The sequence below is a fragment of the Hemitrygon akajei genome, chromosome 23, assembly GCF_048418815.1.
Source record: "Hemitrygon akajei chromosome 23, sHemAka1.3, whole genome shotgun sequence".
NCBI lineage: Eukaryota > Metazoa > Chordata > Chondrichthyes > Myliobatiformes > Dasyatidae > Hemitrygon > Hemitrygon akajei.
The window spans coordinates 43,077,522-43,099,295 of NC_133146.1; the positions used below are offsets into that span (position 1 = coordinate 43,077,522).

Sequence of the window (21,774 nt, forward strand, 5' to 3'; positions counted from 1 at the left end):
TGCATAAGAAAAATCCAAAGAACATGGGAAATCAAACCTTTCTCAATAGATTTATCATGTGTACATAGATTTTTTCTCCCCGCTTCACATTCGAGCTTTAATGCAATAAGGCTGTAATGTTTGCTGACTCATGTGATAAATTGCAACAATTATTTAATCATTAGTGGCATAATGTATATGTTTTATCTCTTGCCTTCCATCATATTTATAATTTTTCACACTGTATGGTGTGTAACATCCGAGGGTTTCAGTCATGCATGTTATAAAAACAGGCACTATAAAACAGTACATCATTCAGCCAAGGCTTCAGTGCAATTGAAAACAAAACAAAATGCATAAATTTTCCATTTTACTTACTTTCCCATTTAGTTTGATAAACAATACTCAATTTTCTATGTTTTTCTTATGAGTGAAGGCAACCCAGGAAGACATGAATGATTTCTACCATTTTAACATACTGCAACAAATGTAAGGACATCGTTGCTGTTAAAAGAGAGAATTTAAATTTTATGAACATTTGCCAGTTCGTTCATCCGTTAAGAAAATTTTATTTCTGATATCGATGATCACTAAATAACTCGGCTGAATGCAGCATTGGCAACAATTTGGGCAAATCTCTCAAGAACTTCTGTATTGCAATTCTATTCATTTTGGGATATAATCTTTGCCTTCAGTCTTTTAATGGGGCAGTTGGCTGTTATCTTTTAAATGACTAAAAATGCACTCACAGAGAATGGATTTTCTGTGGTGTTCTCAGTGTTGCTGCCAGGGACCTTTGTAAATTGGCCGTTGGGACTAACGAAGTCCAAGATTGTTTTAAGAGGGTTTTCAAATAAATAGAAATCAAATAACATCACGTCACTCCTGACCAATCAAGTGTGATGTTTACTGCACTGTAAGACAATACTTAATTGTTGATAGCTGCCAGTTGATCGGACCATAAAGCAGCTGTAGCCTGCATAATCTAACAGCTAAAGCCAACTGAAACAATCTAATTGGCAAAGGGAAAACTTAGCAAAGGCTAATAGTTACAAGTTTACACATTAACGTTTAACCTGCTGGTTCCTAAGAAATTTCTATGCCTCCTGTGTGAACTAATGTCTTGTACAGACTTTCTAATTATATATAATAGTATTACAGCTATAAAAGAGCAAAAATATTTTTAGCGTAAATCACCCTTTTTGGGTCACATAAAATGGCTAGATTTTATTTTCACTTTTACAATTATAATACTGGTCCAGTGTCAATTTCATCTTTTAGAAACATGCTGGTTCCTGTCACAGGTTGAAAGGATAAAGGAAAATCTTGACAACTGCTGTGTTGATGGCATGCAACAAGTTTGCAGAAGTAAATGGAAGACAACATATCAAAGAGTTTATCAAGATTCAACAATGGGAAAAACTTGGACAATCACTTACTCCAAAATTAGATTGTTTCTTTTTCCAACGGCCCACTAGCCCTTAGGATGGAAGAAAGATCTTCCCCCAAAGGATGGAACCAATGTTCCCTCTAAGGTGTGCACGTGCACATACCTTTTGCTACTAGCGCACAAAGGAATCTAAATTGTGCACAGAAGGTTGTCACCCTCTAACTCCCTGGCATTGTTAAATACATTTCACGATTGTACACAATCACATTTCCTTTAACGGCTTCTGATATGGACAGTGTTTACAACGTGGAGTTTGGGAGGATTTGCCTGCAGACATTAGAACTGGCTTATTTATATTGTTTATATTGAAGAAATTATTCAGTACGCAAATGTTGTCGTCACTGGGCAAAAAACTGCACAGCACAAGATTTCTGCACACACTGGTCACTACAAATTAGAGGGGACACTGGTTGGAACAGTCCCAAAAAATGGGTTTGGGATTATCTTTGTATCTACTGGAGATAGAGTCAAAACTGGAAACAGTCCATTAGTTCAAAGTTTAAAGTAACTTTTATTATCAAAGTAGGTAGATGTCACCACATACAACCCTGAGATTTGTCTTCTTGTGGGCATACTCAGCAAATCTATGGAATAGTAACTACAACAGCATCAATGGAAGATCAACCAGAGTGTGGAAGACAACAAACTGTGCAAATGCAAATATAAATAAATAGCAATAAATAACAAGAACACGAGGTAATGAGTTATAGAGTCCTTAAAAGTGAGATCATTGGTGAAGGGAAGATTTCAATGATGGGGCAAATGAGTGAAGTTATCCTCTTTTATTCAAGAACATGATGGTTGAAGGGCAGGAACTGTTCTTGAACCTGGTGGTGTGAGTCCTGAGGCTCCTATCTGATGGCAGCAGTGAGAAGACAGCATGACATGGGTGCTGAGGAATCTCTGATGATGGATGCTGCTTTTCTACAACAGTGTTTCATGTAGATGTGCTCAATGGAGGTACTGGGCTGAATCCACTACCTTTTGTAGGATTTTCCGTTCAGAGGCATTATAATAATTAGCACGAGCCCAGCAATCTTACTGGCAGAAGCTAAGATAAACTGGTGTAAAGCAGTAACATTTCACCCAGGTGCATTTAGGAGGAATCTTTCTGGAGGTGGTCCCACGGAACATCTTCAGGTGGCATAGTTGGTGAAGTTATATCAGGAGGGCTCGATCCTTAGACCGTTTGTCAAAATTAGAGAAATGCTTCATTTCCTAACAATGGCACCCTTGATCATGTTCGAAATTTATCAAAAAGATTGGCTTGATGACCTTCCAAAATTAACTAATTTGCATTTTAAGGGCATTGCCCATTTATGCTACAGTGATGATGCAATCCAATTAAGTAACTGAAGTAATATTTTAACACTTCATTAAAGTAAAATCATGCAAGGCTTTTCATCTAAACTCCTCATGATTTTGTATATGATGCTTCATAGCCATAGCATGAAATGTATGTCCAGAGATTAGATTCAGCCTGTTCAGTGTGCCCTATGGGTGCTGCGTATTGCCCAGTCAAATGACCCACAAAAGGAGTGTAACCCTGACATCAGGTTTCACTCATATTGTCAGTGGATAATTTATAGAACTTTAAATTTCAAACCTTACTCTGTCCAAAGTTATTACTAGTAATGAAAAAAAGTTTATTTTTGATTGGAATATTTATAATTATTTATTTCCTATAATAGTTTGCTTGACTCTGATATATGATTAAATATAGTCGTGGTGGATGGTGGATATAGTGAATTTACAAAGATGAGTATTACAACACTTCCTTGATAGCTGAGGAGCAACTTCAAGGAAAAAGTGTACAAATGCAATAATGGTAATGGTGAGTGGAACTGCATCACTTGTGAATCGTAGCAGTCACTCATGCCTGTCATTTTCTCATCTAACCAAAACAATCTTATTTAACATGATAATTTCACTCATCGCTCCATCTTGTTGAATGCCTGTTACATTTACCTGGATTTTCAGGTAACTGCAGGTGAGGTCGGGCACCGCAGTAGTGTAGTGGTTAGCACAACACTTTTAAAGCTCAGGGTGTCAGAGTTCAGAGTTCAATTCTGGCATCATCTGTAAGCAATCTGTACATCCTCCTTGTGGAATGTGTGGGTTTTCTCTGGGAGCCCAGGTTTCCTCCCACATTCCAAAGACATACCAGTTAGTAGCAATACACGCAAAATGCTGGAGGAACTCAGCAGGCCAGGCAGCATCTATGGAAAAGAGTAAACAATCGAGGTTTCGGGCTAAGACCCTTCATCAAGACTGTAAAGAAAGAGTAGAAGCATCTGCTGATTTTCTCGTGTTTGTGATACCAGTCAGTAGGATAATTGGCCGTTGTAAATTGTGCTGTGAATAGTTTAGGATTAAATCAGGGGTTGCTGGGCAGTGTGGCTTGAACGGCCTATTCTACGCTGTATCTCTGAATGAATAAACAAAAATAAAAAAGGGAATTCTCATTGTTCTTTACAACTGTGGTTACAGGGCAGTGGTGTTTGGGGTGGGGTTTTTGGGATGGGCGTGAGGAGGTGGGAGATAGTGAGGAATGTGGCAAGGCTGGATGGCCAATCCAAAATATGCCAGTGGGAAGCTGGATCTTTAAGGCTGCCTGTGTCTTTGCCTAGAAACTGAGTAGCTTTTCTTCCCTTTATTCAACTACCAGTTCTGGGAAAAGCCAAAAGGGAAACATTTAGATTGGAGGGTCTTTGAAATGTGGTGACAGTTGACTGATGAGCATCCATAAAATGACAAAGAATTGTTGTGTGTAGCCTGTGCACCACATAGCCTCTCCCTGGGAAACTAATTGCTTTGAATTGTTAATAGTAACATTATTTTTCTGGCAATCATTTCTTTAGAATACGCAAAATGAGCATGAAACAGCTCTTTTGACTAGACATAAAAGTTAAATGTCCCAATGTTGATCAAATTAACTTCAGCTATGTGACAATGGACTATATATGTGAGACAATAATGGCAGGGACAAAGAGATGCTTTATGCCAAGATTTCACAGTTGTAATGTAAAAATGTTGCAGTTGAACTAGGCCAGAGAACATTCAAAAGGCAAACAGAGGAGTACTGTCACTTTTTAGAAATCTAGCTACACAGAGCTGAATACACAGGACAATTTCAGGAAGTTTCAATGGTTGGCACATTGAAGGAAGCAGGCACCCTGGATTGGACTGCGACTAGGATTATGATACAGAACAAAGTAAGAGACAGGTAAATTGCAGCACGTTACTTTTCCCAATTGCAAAAGTTTTAAAAGATTTGAAAAAAGTTTAGTTGAACCAAAAATGCTGAAATTCTGCTCTAATCTATATTTGGTATTTTAGGTGTGCGGTCAGACAGTTACGCTGAACACAGGACTAAATTGCTGCCTTCAAAAACTGTTTATGTATACACTATCAGTGAGAAGCACTTTGGTGTTAAAATGCTGTTCTTACGCAAGTTTAAAGGCTCAAGGAAAGACAATCACTCCCTTTTGAATGGAGTTAAAGCTGCCCCTGTTCATGCAGATAAGTGATTCAAAAGCCCAGCTTGAAACTTCTCTTGTGCGATTATCTGACACCACATAGCTACTGTATCCCTGCTGGAAATGTAGATCTACACTGCTTTTCAGAGAGATTAAAGTTGAAAAAGAGGTTTACACCATAGCTGTTCTCAGTTCTTCTTTCCTACTGTCGGCAGGAGTAGTGATGAACAATGGCCAAAGATGGTTCCCAAAACCTTCTGAATGGCTACACTGTTGGTGGCAGCATTCATTCAAACTCAGCCCAGTGTATTGTTTCCTCTATCAGTGGATCAGAATAGAGTTTGCTGGTGGCTGCCAAAAGGTTAGCTGCACTGATGAAAGGAGTTTCCCATTATTCACTGCTCTACAGAGCTTTCCTATTATGTCTCCCTGCCACTGTTCATGATGGAGGTCCGGATCTGTGGCTGGACGATCAGTCAGAATAATTGATTTGTGCAAATGAAGCCCACAATAGTTGCACACCATAAAATCTACTCTCCTCTAAGACAAATGAATTTGCCAGCTCTGGCGCTGCAACATTCTAATGATATACATTATAAAACTTCTGGCCCAAAAGTGAAAAATGCTATAAACTTCCCAGTACATTGTGGGAGGTCCCAATTGGGAAGCCATGTTTTTAAAAAGAAGATAATGTCATGCTTTAAATCTGTCTATTAATCTTTTACATTTCTTGAACAATTTTACCAAAATCACTTGGAATTACCTCTAGCATTGTTCCCTGATACTGTTACACATGCTTTCAGAAACAAGGAGGATTTCCTCAATCATATCTTGATGGCTGGAGGTTTCTATACAACTTGCATCACAATTTCACAAAAGTCTGTCATCTACACAGTACCAATTACAAATGTTATGATTTCAGAGCTTTGTGTCCTGGGATCAGGACACCCAACACACCACTGATCACTGAGAGGGGGCAATGTTCAGCTGACTTGTTAAAAAAAAGCAAAATAAAATGAACAAGAGGCTGCCTTCCAAATTGGATATAAATTCCCACTGATGGAAAACAGATGACTAAATGGTCAGCTCATTACTCTTCATTGAATATCTTTCGCACAGTCCACCCTGAAATGCACAGGTAGGCTTTTACATTTTCTCTTATAGGCTTGGTTTTCATTGCTTATTCTGAGCCCAATGTCAGATCTTCAGAACTGTTCCAGTAATTGTATTGTTTGATCAGCACTTTACATAAAAACTTTTCTGTTGTCGTGTAAACAGGTGGCTAAAAAGGAATGACTCCAGTTCTAACGTTTCCAGTTGCGGATCACTGGTTTTGGTGTGGAACAAGTGTCCAGAAAGAAAGGCTTCTGCTCAAAGACTGTTCAAGTCCTGTCCTAAACCTTCTACTATTGTCCTCCTTATTGATAGCTGGCTTGCAGACAGAAAAGGTTAACCAAGATAAGTGTATTCCTGTAGGGTAGGGTTTCCCAACCTTTTGAATGCCATGGACCCCCACCGTAGACCCCCAGACTTGGAACCTCTGTTGTAGGATCTTCAAGGAAATTCTGGTCTTGTGGTCTCTTACTTTAGAGTTTCTCATTGTGCTGGCGGGTGGTACCCAGTTGCTCTCCATCTCACCAACCGGTGTAATTTTCCAATTACTTTACAGTATAGAATGCAGACCAGACTTGAAGTAAACCAGCCTGAAGCTTAGCCAGTGGATTATTTGATAGTCAACTTGCAAATCACTTTTCCTATACTCTGTCGGCCTGCATAAAGTTCATGCCAGTGAAAACTGGTTTCATTTGCATTCAAAACATGGAGATAAATAAAGACGAAATTCAAAGTGCATGTTATCAGAATGCCGTGACAACTTTTCAGTTCATCTTCAATCCATAAATCAATTAAGACCGTGAGCATTTGCACATTACTTCCATTGATGAATGTTTGTGTTGTGTTTTGTGCCTCTAATTGTTTAGTACGTCAATGTCCTGGTTGAGAGTGCTCCCTGCGACATATGAAGAAAAACACCCATCAGAAATAGACTGCAACTCTTTGAATCACTGGTCCTTCTGTTTTCATGTGACTCTGATCAACTTTAAGAACAATAAAATGCAAGTCAAAAAATGCAAAGCAGAAGATGTTGAAAATACTCAGCAGGTCAGACTGCAATTGTGAGAATAGAGCTAATATTTCAGGTCGAAGTATTTCCAGTATCTTCTGTTTTATTACTAATCATGCACCTGACTGGCTGAAGCAAACCCTGTACTGTAGTCAAGGACTTGACAACCTCCAAAATACCAACTCTGACTTCTGAACAAAAGATAAAAACAATAAGAACTATATTCATGGAATACCTGCAAAAGTTATAAGGTCAGAGAGATATACAGCATAGAAGCTTGATCTTTGGTCTATGAAGCCCATTCAACCATGAAATAGCCAGCTCCACTAAGCCCATTTACCAGGACTTGGTCTGTAACTTTCAATACCTTAGCAATTAAAGTGCTCATCTGGATAATGTTGGAATGTTGTATCATTCACTTTATTATTATCATTCCTAACAGTGTTGTTGCTACGTCACAGCCCCAATAATTTCTTTCAATGTTTCTTGCTCAAATTTTACACCGCAGCACACTGCTAGCTAAACAAGGTCTTGGTGGCTTCTTGGTGAGTTCGGGTGATGAAGAGTTTTGCCAAGTGAGTTTGATGGTCCGCTTCAGAAATCATCCCACAGGATCCACCTGGAGGAGGTTCAGTGCTGACCACCGCCTGATGGTCTCGTGGTCAGGAACTTTCTAGAATGTGCTTTCCATGAATGGCAGGGAATGCATATACACTGCCACAGGATTTACAGATCCTTAGTATGTCTGTCCGTGAACCATCTTCTTCCTCAAGGCAGCGGTTCACAAAGCCCTCCCTGGAAGTCCCTTGATTAAAGTAATGTAAGCACATCTTATCCTGTTCCACAAAGTAGACTCTGGGACAGAAGACGATCTTAGAGGATTCTGAGGCAAATAGCAAGGCTTGCTCACTCCTCGCTTTGGGTACAGAAGCAGAATTTGCTGCAAGTTCATTTGAAGTTGACAACATTCCCTCTGACTCTATCTTGTTTTCTGCAGTCTCTTGAGGACAAACAACTGTTCATAGTCTCCGTGGTTGCTTCCCAGCAGTGTATTAAGGAGTTAAACAGGAGCTTCATGGTTTCCCAACGTGAGTATCATCCACACCATCAACAGTACTAATAAATAAGCTTCAAAACTGGGCCTTTGTAAACTGCCACTGCAACTAGTGTGAATTGGAAATAACTCACCAGTCCTTATAGATGAATCAGAAATGGAAGGAGTGAGCAATTTCAAGTTCCTGGGTGTCAATATCTCCGAGGAGCTAACTTAGACCCAACATGTCGATGGAGCTATAAAGAAGGCAAGTTAGCGGTTAAATTTCATTATGAGTTTGAGGAGATTTGGTATGTCACCAAAGACACAAATTTCTACAGATGTACCGTGGAGAGCATTCTAATTGGCTGCATCACCATCTGGTATTGGGGTAGAGGGGTGTCTACTGCACAGGATCGAAGTAAGCTGCAGAGACTTGTAAAATTAGTCAGCTGCATCATGGGAACTAACCGCTGTAGTATCCAGGACTTCTTCAAGGAGCGATGCCTCAAAAAGGTGGCATCCATCGTTAAAGGCCCCCATCACCCAGGACATGCCCTCTTCTCATCAGTATATATATATTTACTGTAATTCACAGATTTTTCTCTATTATTATGTATTTAATTGTACTGCTGCCACTAAGTTAACAAACTTCTTGACTTTCATGGCATAGGCCAGAGATATTAAACCTGATGCTGATTCTGATCTTCCCACTTGACACAATACAGGTGCACCTCAAGGATGTGTGTTAAACCCACTGCTCCACACTCTCTACGCTCATGACAGTGTGGCTAGGTACAGCTCAAATTCTATCTATACATTTGCTGATGACGCAACTGTTGCTGGTGAATCTCAGATGGCAACGAAGAGGCATAAAGGAATGTGATACTGTAGATCAGCTGGTTTGAGTGGTTGTCACAACAATGTTGTACTCAATGTCAGTAAGACAAAGGAACTGATTGTGGACCTCAGGAAGGGGAAGGTGAGAGAACACACACCAGTCCTCATCGAGGGGTCAGAGGTGGAATGAGTGAATATTTCAAGTTCCCAGGCATCAACTTAAGGCTGATTTATACTTGTGTGTTGCATCTACGCCATAGGTACCCTGTACCCTACGTCCTAGGGTGATGTGCACCTCCCCAAAAAAGTAACTCACGCGGCATGGCGACGCAGACTGCAACAACTGTGATTGGTCCGCTTGGTAGCAACGCATTTCCAGTTGCTTCTTCTCCGCCATGTCTGTACACCGATGCGAAATAGATGAAACAAATAGTCAAATCTACCTGCCGACATGCGAAAATGTTTGAAATGCATTTCCTCGTCCATGTCTCTCACGAAGAAACTCAACACAGTGGCATAGAAACCCCACCGCCAACTAGCGTTTTGGCGCATACCAATGCGTGCTCGCTACGGCATAGAGCCAACAAAGAAGTGAAAATCATGGTTACGGCATAGCCCGTATACACAAGTATAAATCAGCCTTTAGTGGGTCTATCCTGGGCTTTACATATTGATGCAATTATGAAGAAGGCCATTAGGAGCTTGAGGAGATTTGGTACGGCACCAAAACTCTAGCAAATTTATATTGATGTAGCCTGAAGAGTATTCTGACTGATGACATCACCACCTGGTATCCACAGGATTGAAAAAACTTGCAGGGCATTGTATCTCAGACAGTTCCATCATGGGCATCAGCCTCTCCATCACAGAGGATATCTTCATAAGGTGTTGCCTCAGGTGGGCTGCATCCATCGTGAAGGATCCTCACTTCTCATTATGACCATCAAGGAGGAGATACAGAAGCCTGAAGATACACACTCTATGTTTTAGGAGCAGCTTCTCCTCTGCCATTACATTTCTGAATGGTCTATGAACCCATGGAAACGACTTCACTATTTTTCTCTATTTTTGTACCATTTACTTTTATTGTAACATAGTAACTTTTTATGTATTGCATTCAACCGCTGTCGCAAAACAACAAATTTCACAACATTTGTTAGTGACAATAAACCTGATTCTGATTCTGAGTATGGCCCCTTGATGTTCTCAGGGATCTGCAGCTTTCTGCTCAACTTCAACATCCCCTTGCCTGCTGTCAGTTCGAAGGTGGCAGTGGTCAGAGACGAGCACCTGTGTGACATCGTGGATCTGACTGCAAGCACCTTCAACACAAAGAGGACGTAGATCCAGGGCAGGTCTGGGGCATCCAGTCTCAATCAGGTGAATTACTACAGTGCTCCACTTGCAGGATTGCTGAGTGCATGCCATAACTTTGCATTTTTAACTGTCTCCATCAGGAGTTTGGAGTTACGATCTTCTAATCCCTTCCCCACGCCCATTGACCCAGAAACTTACAAGGTGATTTGCACGGCTGGATGAGTTTCGGACAGGAATCCAGAAGCCTGGATTTCCATTTATAGTATGATTTTAGTTCTGCATCATATTTATGTTAAGCACCAGTTTCCCCACCTAAAATCTGATCTAACATGCTTGGCTTTCATCCAGGCAGAGAGGACGCCAGAATGGGCTGCATACATTGTCAAGGACTGCTGCCAAATGGATAAGTCTGGCACCTGATCCAGGGGTGTGGGTAGGGTGGCCATGATGACTCAGCGCGGGGAAACGATAATCCTGGTGTTCAGAAAGAAGGTTCTCCAGCTCAGCTTGGATTATAACAATAGAATAAACACACATCACTTTGCTCCAAATCTATCCTCATCTCTCTTAAACTAATGGATTTACTGAGGCTTATGACACTTGGCAACAAAGGATTCACTCTGTGAAGAAGGTTAAAATCTGGGGCTTATAACCAAACACTTATGCTACCTTTTTGGTGTAAGCTTGCTAACCTATTACTGTCCAGCCATTACTAAATTCTGTAGTAAATTGGTTAAGGTCAGATATAACTATTTTCAAATTTTAAGAACTCAATCCTATCCTGCTGAATTTTGGGGACAAACCTTATTCCAAATCATGTTACATGATGTATTGCCTATGTATTGAAGTTGTGCACAGAAACAGTTAAAAAGAGATTTCTGGGTGGATCCAAGCAATAATCACTTGCCTCAGTTAATGCCTTGAGATAAATAAAAAGTGCATTTGCAACTGGGTTCAATTACCAACACTGCACTTGGGTTTCTGCCCTTTAAGAATGACTAAGACTGAAATCAGTTTCATACAAACAGAGCCAAAGTTTATCCAACGAAGAAGGAGAAAGGTCAAGATGTGAAAGCAAAAAGCAAAACCAAAACAAAAGATGAGTTGGCACCATAACGTCTGCCAGGTGGTGGTGCCCACTTGTACACTTCACTGCAATCCTGTTGCCAACCCCAGTGAAGCACCCAAGGGAGCGATCAAATATCTTAAGACTTGACTACATTTTTATAGTGGTAAAGTAATTCAGATGCGCCTGATATTGTATCTCAGAATCTAAGATAGAACCTGTAGACAGTGATTGACCAGTTTGAAATTAAATATGGCAGATTAATCATGGGTACAGTATCCAGAACAGAGTCAAGGTTGCACATTGTGGGAGTGAGATACGAGAGTCCAGTTCTTTAGTGCTAGAGCCTGGCCCTGCGGAGATTTTCCTGCAGTACATCGGGAAATCACTTTTCTGAGCCTGGCACAGGTCAGACTCATTAGAGGATCAGAAACTGCTACTTACTTAAAGATTCTGTGGGCTGTGGATACAGAAGCAAGGGAGAAAGTTCATTTTAATTATCTTACATTAATTTGATTTTAATTAATTAATTTACATCCTCAACGTTTGCTGATGTCAAAGGCTCAAACAGCATTCTGAGGTGAAACTTTCTGGGGCCCAGTCCAGTTCTATCATTGCTGGGATGTCACAGTCCTGCCCCAACTTGTTTGTTGCTTAAATACTTGTCAGCAAATGGGAAGAGAGTGCCAGCTGCCTATTACTCTTCAGCTAAGTAGAGGGAGTACTGATATCAAAAGATTGACTGTGATGAGGAGACCGAAGACGTTATTTAAGGCAGCCAGGAAAACCACAGGAAGCAGCTTTCTCTGCGAGTAAAATTAAATCAGGGATTCTAGACCTACATTGCAATATGCCAATAAAATGCTCTACCTCTCCATGTCAGGGCAAACACTGCTGTCAAAATGTTGGAAGGCTTATACACAATTGGTTTGGTCACTTTCTTAAAAAAAGTGAACTACAGCCGACACCCTCTCAACAACTGCCAGCCACAACCACTGTGGAGAGTTACACAGTGAAGTCTGAGAAGAAAAATAGAGTCCAACATGTAAAGATTTTGAAATGAATAGAGCAGCAGGGATAAAGAAAATAATTGATACTGACAGAAAAAAAAGAGTTATGTTACAAACTCTTACCGTCTCACAAAGTTCACAATGCACCCAAAATCAAGTATGCAAATATAGCTTCAATTTGCTTCAGTACAAAGGGTTGAAATTATTATCCATAATGTTATTGCAAATACATAGTATACTTATTATAAGTCTTTAACATATTAACCAATCATTTTACCAATACAAAGGTCTGAATTAAAATAGTAGAAAGTAAACATTAACATAAATCTGTCAAATATACAAAAAATTAACAATGGTAATTTCTATTGATTTTGAAATTTAAGAACATAAGGAGTGGAGAATATAGAAAATAATAAAATATGGTTCAGAGAAAGTTAACTTTATTAAAACTTTGACTGAATTGGACCAATTTAAATGGTCTGCAAAGATAACTTTAAGTGGATTTTCACCCAATAGATATAAGGTAGTATTTTTAAAGCTTAGCCTTTCTGGGCTAGGCATGACAAAAATAGCTTTAGCCAAACATGCAGGTGTGAATGCATCGGATCTGCTAATCTGACACCAGTTCGTAATACATCTTTGCTTTATGACTGCAGCATCTTTGTTCTCATTGAAGTTAAATATTTAATTCAGCTCTCTACAGGCTCAATTCCTCAGTAAGAAATGCTTTAGATTCTTTGTGAATGTGCACCATTACTGCTTGAACCAGCCGTACAATAGGAAACAAGATGATGATTGGAAAGGGGCGTGGGCAGAGAGAAGGAGAGGGCAGTGATACTGAATGGGCAATGCCACCTTCATGCAGACCATCACATGCAGACAGTGTAAACCATGTAGGAATGCAAGTAGATGACTCAGCACCTACAGTTTTGCCTCATAGATATCACCAGCTAACACTGGTGCACGGCAAGAACCCACAATTCACAGCCTGCAAACTTTGCCACCTATTCAAGCAGGCCTGGCGCATCATCCAAACACATTGTGTGCAGTCAGAGACATACCACTGCCCCTGTTGCAGGAGGGTCCGGTGGCCACACAAATACACTAAATAATTGTATGCACAGTCACAAATGCATCACCTGATAAAGTTCACCATCATTGCGCCTGTTGCCAAGGTTGTGGAATGCAGTGGAATTGAAACCATAGAAGGTTACAGTATCCTACCACCTTCCTTCCTGCATCCCATTTTCCTCCCCAGTTAATACTCATAGCCACAAGCTCAGATACAGATCCTCTATCTAATTGAAAGGCAGGAATACTATAGTGACATACTGGACACTGTTTTCTTATTTATTTTATTTAGTGATACAGCACAGAGTAGGTCCTTCCAGCCCTTTGATCCATGCTGCCCCAGCAACCCAACAATCCCCAATTAACCCTAACATACTTACAATGACAAATTAACCTACCCAGTACATCTTTGGACTGTGGGAGGAAACTGCAGCACCCAGGGAAAACCCGCACGCTCCCTGGGAGGACATGCAGGGACGGCAATGGAATTGAACTTCGAACTGCAGAATGCCCGGAGCTGCAATAGCATCTTGTGAACCGCTACACTACAGGGTGCCCGCAGTCAGGGGATCAAGGATTGTGCAGAAGCTTGCTCCCAAAAGGGAAAGGTCATCTTCAAGGCCTGATGCAGGTGATTAAACTGAGGGTAACTCAGCACACTTTGCACTTTCTCGCTCCTGTGCCGCATTCGGAGGAGAATGCCAGAAACAGGTATGTGTCTGAGGGAAGAATTATTTGTGCAAAAGTTCTGAAGCAACTGAATGTTATCTGCTGTATCGTTCCCTGCAGATTATGGCAATTTCAACACACATTTGGAAACAGCAAACTCAACAACAGCCAATTGAAACCAATCACAAATCAACATTAATTGATGATACCCTTAAATAAAGCCAGTGAGGGTCCTTCTTCCAACTGAATATGTTCAGGTATGTTTGGTTACATGAAAGGGTTAGGTGAAGCATTGAACTCCAAAATAAAAAGTCAAAAATCAAGGCAACATTGCACTTTCGCAGTATATTCTTCAGACTGCAGAGTAAGTCTGATGGGATTTGTATGCATTAATATTCTCATGATATGGTGCTCCGTGTACCTTTACGTGCTTGCACATTGGATATCATTTGGAAAACAGACAGAAAAAAAAGTATCCCACCCTCTTTTCAAATTAAGAACTTGTGAACAGCTTTACGTGAAGACATTCCACCCACTGCTGTCTCCCAATTGGTACTCCGTTTGTTGAAAATTCAATGCACTTTAAGAATGAAATTCAGATAAGGGAACAATGTCATGAAAAACTATTGTATTGTTTTATATTTTTAAAAGACATAGATGGGATACATCATTTCAGACCCAGAATGTTTGCCCAATTAGTGCAATGACACATTTGTGTGGTGGGTTTGTCTGCAGAGCAAGGAGCCTAAAGCAAGTATTTTTCAGAAATTAAGTATTCCTTTAATATTTATTCTATTCACCAAGGCAAGCCACAAAATTAAAGTAAAAGTTTTATGATGTTGGTCACCAAATCAGAACAAATTATTTTCCAAGACAGGAATGTGGTTTCAGGAGACAAAATATAAAGTAGATATATTGCTTACCTATCTAGCACATAAGTGAGAGCTTTCTGTCGGGTTCCTGAGTAGACAGATGGGCTTGTTTCCCAAGCAATTAAATTGGAAGCATCGTGGAAAAGATGAATGTTCACCAAGTCAAAGGCACTGTCAAGAAAATAACCATCACATAAGGGAATCATCATGCAAGTGCTCTTACGATCATGATAGAATTTATAAAATTGTACTCTTCCAAATCAAACTGCCATAATCAGAGCTTTATAAAAACATTTTGTATTCTCAGATCATGCCCTCTGTGGATACTGGGATTAATTAATGTGGTGAATAAAGTAAAACTGTGTCAATAATAATGCTCAGCTTCCTTGCTTGACAATATTCATATTTGCTTACTAAGCATGCTGTCATTTTAATGGGGAATTGCTTTTAAACAATACATTGTAAGTAAACTCTGATATCTATCACCTTCCAGATGGAACCTCGTTATACCTGTCAGCCCACACCTTATATATTGAACGTTATTGCCATCTAATCTATGAAAAGCAAATAATGTACCCCTATGTACATACTTCGGAGTGCAGCTTCACAAAGGAATAACATACTCATAAAAATGTGCCATTTCATACATTAGTTTATTAAGTGTCATTAAAAATCTGTAAAATTGAACTTCATTATTTTAAGTGTTCTATAGCCTGCATTCAGAAGCACTCTCAGATTTATGAGGAGAACCGAGGCTACAGTTTTACACAAAAATATAAAAATAAGAAAATAATTTTCTCCTGTTAAGTAGTATTCATTAGCTGAGAATTTCCTTTAATTCTGCTTCCAGTGTGACCACAGCTATACATTACAGTAACTATATATCTGTGAAATATTAGTCAGGATACTAAATCTGGTGAAGAATGTTGGTGTTTAGATCTCCCAACCAATGGAAAGTGATCACTAATAATTCTATCTACAAATTACATTTCACCTTACACAGATTGATGTAATGCACTTTTTTTTTGTAGCATTCAAATAAAGCAGAGCCGTAACTATATTTTCATACAAATGAAGTCACTGTACAATAATCAGGCCATTAAATTAATTATTGGACTCCTTTTTGAGGTAAATGTGCTTCAGGAAAGACTACTTGATACCCTAAACAGCACCTTTTGGAACATAATCATATGCAACAACCAGGACCCAGCAGAGCTCCTGTGAGCTCACGTTTGGTAGTTGCACCATAGTCTGCAGTCATTTTGGTTGGAAGGTCTCATGTCTCTGACCTGCATGGAGTTCATCGATTTCAATTGAACTAATGGGATGGCATTATAAATGGCCTTGATTTTACTGCATTGGCAGCAGGGAGGATGAAAATGAAATGGTATTTCAGGACCTAGCGATCAACCAAAAGCCCCTGCTGGAATGTCAATGTGTGCATATATTAGGTGAGGATTAGACCAGAGCTCCATCATTAGGGTAAAGCTGGACCTGTACAGCTACATATATCACTGTAGATCTACAATTCAAGTAATTAGGGCGCCGCCCCTGCCCCATAGCATCTTCTGTCTATTCAGAACAGCATTCATCATGTCAAGGGTAGCTTGTTTTGCCATTTCTGGCTGTCATTGGAGTCAAACATGTATGGTGGGGACAGAGTTACGTGCAGGTTAGACCTGGGGGAAGGTCAAGGAGGCTCATTCCCTTAGAAGATGTTAATGAAACAATTGGGTATTTGTAACAATTTTTTATTGGTGCCTTCCCACAGACTCCCCCTTTTTAAAATATTTTACAATGTTTGACGGGGTTTGAACTTTTGACTGCTAGTCTCAATGAATGTGCACCATTTGAGAGGAGATTTGTTAGAGGTATGCAAAATTATGAGGGGTATAGATAGGGTAAATGCAAGCAGGCATTTTCCACCAAGGTTAGGTGAGACTACAACTAGAGGTCATGGCTCAAGGGTGATAGTCGAAATGTTTAAGGGGAACATGAGGCGAAACTTCTTCACCAGATGCTGGTGAGAATGTGGAGTGAGCTGCCTGTGCAAGTGGTGGTTGTAATTTCGATCTCCATGTTTGAATATGTACATGGATGGGACGGGTATGGAGGGCTATGGTCCAGGTACAGGTCAATGGGACTAGGCAGTTTAAATGGTTTGGTTTGGACTAGATGGGCCAAAGGGCCTGCTTCTTTGCTGTAGTTTTCTATGACTCTACAGACTACTCTTAAAAAGGGCCATCAATTATTGACTTAATTGCTGTGTCAACTTTGATGGGAATTTGGCAGAGACCCTGGAGAAATGGGACTACAACATTCAGTTGTTTACATCAACTTCCATTGAAGTTGCAACTGGGGGTTGTAACAAGCTCCTGGTAATTCAGGGCTACTACCTTCAGCAGGGGAGAAGAGAAAAAGAGGAGCCAAGCTCAAAACTATGAAATGTCATACATCCCTTCACATGTGATATATAGAAAGCCTGTTACCATTTGTATTGAAATGGCAACTCAAGGCCCAGCGAAATCTCCGCAAACATAGATCAATTAATATTATTTTTTTCAGAACATAGATTAAATATTAATTTATCCCCCAGAATTAAATAATAATTTCTCAATGTATTCTTCTCAATTCAAGTTCATAAAAATCTGAAGTTTGATTGTTGGTCTGTGTTCAGTTGTCTATTGAATTGGGCGCTGCTCAAAACTGCTGAGATCACACAGCCGAGAAAGGGGCAACATTGACCACTGATCCCACTTCCAAGCTTCATCAAATTTGGCACAGACTTATGCGCACTGAGTGAGGGAAGTGTTAGATTTTTTAAACACCTGGGATATAAAATTGAAGAAAAGGCATTTGGCTTTGCTCTGCAGGAAGCAAGACACAAAGGTTTATAGAAGATGGCTGGAAAAACTTGTGAGAAAAAGATACACATTAACAAAAGTACCATTCTCTTCCATTTCTTTCATTATCTGTCAGTAGGTGGTTGTTAAATACAGTATATGAGCACTGGCAGAATTCTATACCAGTTATACATAAAAACAGGATCAAAAGATTATGTGATATATTACAGCCAGAAAAATGCCAGACAAGATACAACAAAGAGAGAAAATAAAGGAGGCAAAGGAGTTACTTTGGTTCAAAGTAGTCTCTTCAGAGGTGAGTGTGAGAGAGAGGGAGACACACAAGAGGGTGAAAGAGAGAGAGTAAAAGGGAGAGAGGAGATAAAGAGGAAACATTAAAAACATAGAAATTAAAGGCCTGGTAACTTAAGAAGAAGGGAAAATACTAGAATTTCTAATCAAGCACATAGTAACAGACCACCTGCAAAAACAAATTTCACACAAGAAAGAAAACTGGAAAATCACAGAAATATCAATCGGTAAGATAGCAACCTGTTTGGAGAGGGAGATTTTCAAAGGCGCAGTGTGGGTTAAATGGTAAAATTTTGGTGTGGTTCTCCGCTATTATGTTGAAAGAAAGATTCATGCATAAATTCCAAAAAGAAGAAACTTGGAAGGGTTCCTCATCGAAAAAATGGAGCAATTGAATTAAGGTAAATCAAAAGCTTAAATTACAGTGAAAATATCCTCAGAAACATGTAAAATTTGGCCAAGGCTGATGGATCAATCAGAAAATCAGTTTCAAGGACACCTGGGATACCAAATGACAGCGGAATGACTGACAAAGGTCAGGATGTCAAATCATGACTTGACCCAATCACACTCACTCCACCATTAACTATATCTCAAATAATTGCAAAACTAAAAAAAATAAATAAAAGCACAGGAACATACCAATCAGTGACACTCCATCGTGTTCTGATAAAGCCTTTTCTGGACCATTTACACTATTAATGGAAAAAGAAACAATAAGGATGTGAATTTTACATTGCACATGAAACAGAGCACAATTTTCACAGTGTGGAAACGGAGTTTGAACATTATATAGAAGCTTTTTCTCTTTCCAAAAAGTCTGGAGCTATCAGAGATATTGTACACATCATTTATAACATGAGCAGAGTGGAAGACTATCAAATTGCAGCGGAAAATTACTGAGCCAGAAAAGAAAAGGCATTTGATTTATATCTGTGGCAATAATTTATCTTTGGTTATAAATCACTGTAATCACACGCAGTTCATTCCACTAGATTCAAGGAAAGTAGCGGCTTGGCAAAGAAATTAATCACCCTACACCCGCTACACTTAGAGAAGATGCAACCGCAACATATCTCAACACAAACATTTACACAAAACTGACAAGAAAAGGGGAGACTCATTTTGTACTGTCAAAATATTGTGTATTATTTCAGAATTCTACCGGATCGGAGTTCAGCACAATCATGAAATCCACAGCACATTGGGTACCTGCCATATCCTGGAGCAGATAAAGGTCAACATTCAAAATATTTACATGCACCATTGCTTCATTTTAGAGTAGCACACAAATTGAAGATGTGAGTTTGTGATGTTTTTCCAATTGCAGCTAAGGCTGAGGAACAAATGACGGGCAGTTAGTGCCATCAATTGGATGCTGAAAGCATTTTCCTTCTCAATAAACTCATGCTCATAGGATCACATGAACTTCTTCATCAGCTTGTTAGCAAATTGTTCAACAGGTGCACTAAGTTTAGACATTATTTCTGTATTTCAGTGGTTCATTTGTATGAATGCAAAAGAAGAAGAATCAGTTTTATTATCACTGACAGATCTTGTGACATTTGATGTTTTGTGCAGCAGTACAGTGCACAATATAGAAAATACTATCTATAAGTTACAAAATAAATAAATAATGCAAATAATGAGGTAGAATAATAGTAGAGAAGTAAAAATTGCAGTAGCCCGAATGATCCACATAATCTACAGATCAGCTCATTAGAAAACGGCAATCCGTTTAATGTATGTTGGTGATCCTATGATCCATTATGTGGGTCACATTATTCTATCTTGTGATGGTTATAGGGACAGGGAGAATTGGAAGAACGTGTGCACATGTTTGAAGTGGCTGGGAAGATTAATAACGCAGTGATAAAAATATAGGGGATCCTGGCCTTTTTAAATTAAGGCAAAGTGTACAAAAAGTAGGTGAACATTCATAACACAGTAGCTTGGCTACATTTGGATTACTCTGTCCAACTCTGAACAGCGCACTACAGGAAAGGTGTGAAGACCTAAGGAAAGGTAACAAAGCATGACTCCTGAGGCCAGAATCTTTGATTTCATGGATAGAATTCCCCATTATAGAATGGATGGGGTTGATTGAACGGTGTGAGTGGGTATCTGATACAAGTATTTATAATCATGTAATGTTACAGACAGATAAACTGTTAAAATGTCAAGCACCTGTTGCAAAGAACCAAGGAACTGGATATGTTCTCAAAAAGGACAAGACAAAGAGTGTGATAGAAAGAAGGTGGGAGAGTGGAAAGACCCAAGCTGTTCTTGCACGAAGCCAGCACAGACAAAGATGATCTCCTTCCGTGTGATTCGGTGATCCTGCTGAGCAGTGGTGTTTAGCAATAACAAAGGCATTTAACAAATAGTTTAATAGTTTTTCAGCATCATCTTGTGAGATTGATGGTGCTGCAAAAAGAATTTTAACTTCATTGTTGCTTTCAAAACAAGACTGGCCAGCATCCTGTGCAGAATATTGCCCAGCTGTTCAAGGTGAGTAAGGAACACCTTTGCACGATGAACACAAAATAAAGGTTAATAACATAAAAAATAGGATTGGTAGCATTCAATACATTACAATCAGAGCCGATTTCTACATTCTCAGATGTACCAGAGGAGAACATTCCAACTGGTTGTGTCACCATTTGGTCTTGAGAGGCCACTGTAAAGGATCGGAAAAAGCTGCAGAAAGTTGTAAACTCAGTCAGCTCCATCATGGGCAGTAGCTTCCCCAGCATCGAGGACACCTTCAAAAGATGATCTCTCTGAAAGGTGACATCCATCACTAAGGAGCCCATCACCCAGGACATGCCCTCTTCTCATTGCTGCCATCAAGGAGGAGGTACAGGAGCTGAAGGAGCTGTTTCAGGAACAGCTTCTTCCCTCTACCAACCGATCTCCGACTGGCCAATGAACACAAACACTACCTCAGTATTTTCCCCCTCTTTTTGCACTGCTTAATATAATTGACATTTTTATATATACTTATAGTAATTTATAACTTTTATTATTATGTACCTTATAGCAATGTATTGCTGTCACAAAACAACACATGATACATGCAATTGACATTAAACCCAATTCTGTTTCTGAACCCCTGTATCACTGTCTTCAATTTTAGTGCCCAGCAATCCTCTAATCATTAATGATTTTAATGATCATGAACATTTGAGCATCTATAGTCTTATGCAGTAGAGAGCTCCAAATATCGATAACCTTGTGAATGGAGAAATAACTTGCCATCTCAGATTCAGGATATTGAGAGACCATGGCTCACAAGGCTAGATTCTCTTGCCGGGGAAACAGATTCAATGTTTACTCAAATAAGCTCTCTAAAAGTCATACATGTCTCACTGAGATCACCTATTATTCTTCAACAAAGAATGTGGCCTATTCTGTGTGATTCTTACTCATCAGATGACCTTAAACAGCAAGATATTTGTTTCACAAAGGTGTCTGTGATTTAGTTATCCTCAACTACAATTTCTCCTCTTTGTCTCTAATTTACTCCTTCATTCTATAAGCTTAACTTTGTTTACCTCTTTTTCAGATATTTACAAAAGCTGTTATAACCTGCTTTCATATTTTTACCAACAATTCCCTTTTATCCTCTTTATCGCCTTCTTTGCCATTCCTTTGCAAACCTTGCCTTTCAGTCAAAAACTATTTTTAGCTTTTGAAGTTAGTCATTTT

General features: G+C 39.5%; 1 protein-coding gene across 2 annotated transcripts in view; it reads right to left on the reverse strand.

Annotated features, from left to right (window-relative positions):
* The window catches only part of inpp5a (inositol polyphosphate-5-phosphatase A), a 483,620-nt gene that overhangs the window by 117,070 nt on the left and 344,776 nt on the right, over positions 1-21,774 (reverse strand). For both annotated transcript variants that reach the window (XM_073027526.1, XM_073027527.1), the window contains exons 7-8: positions 18,706-18,758; positions 14,960-15,079 (exon numbers count right to left, since the gene is read on the reverse strand). In XM_073027526.1, coding sequence (XP_072883627.1) covers positions 14,960-15,079; positions 18,706-18,758 — 173 coding nt within the window. The remainder of the gene's footprint in view (positions 1-14,959; positions 15,080-18,705; positions 18,759-21,774) is intronic.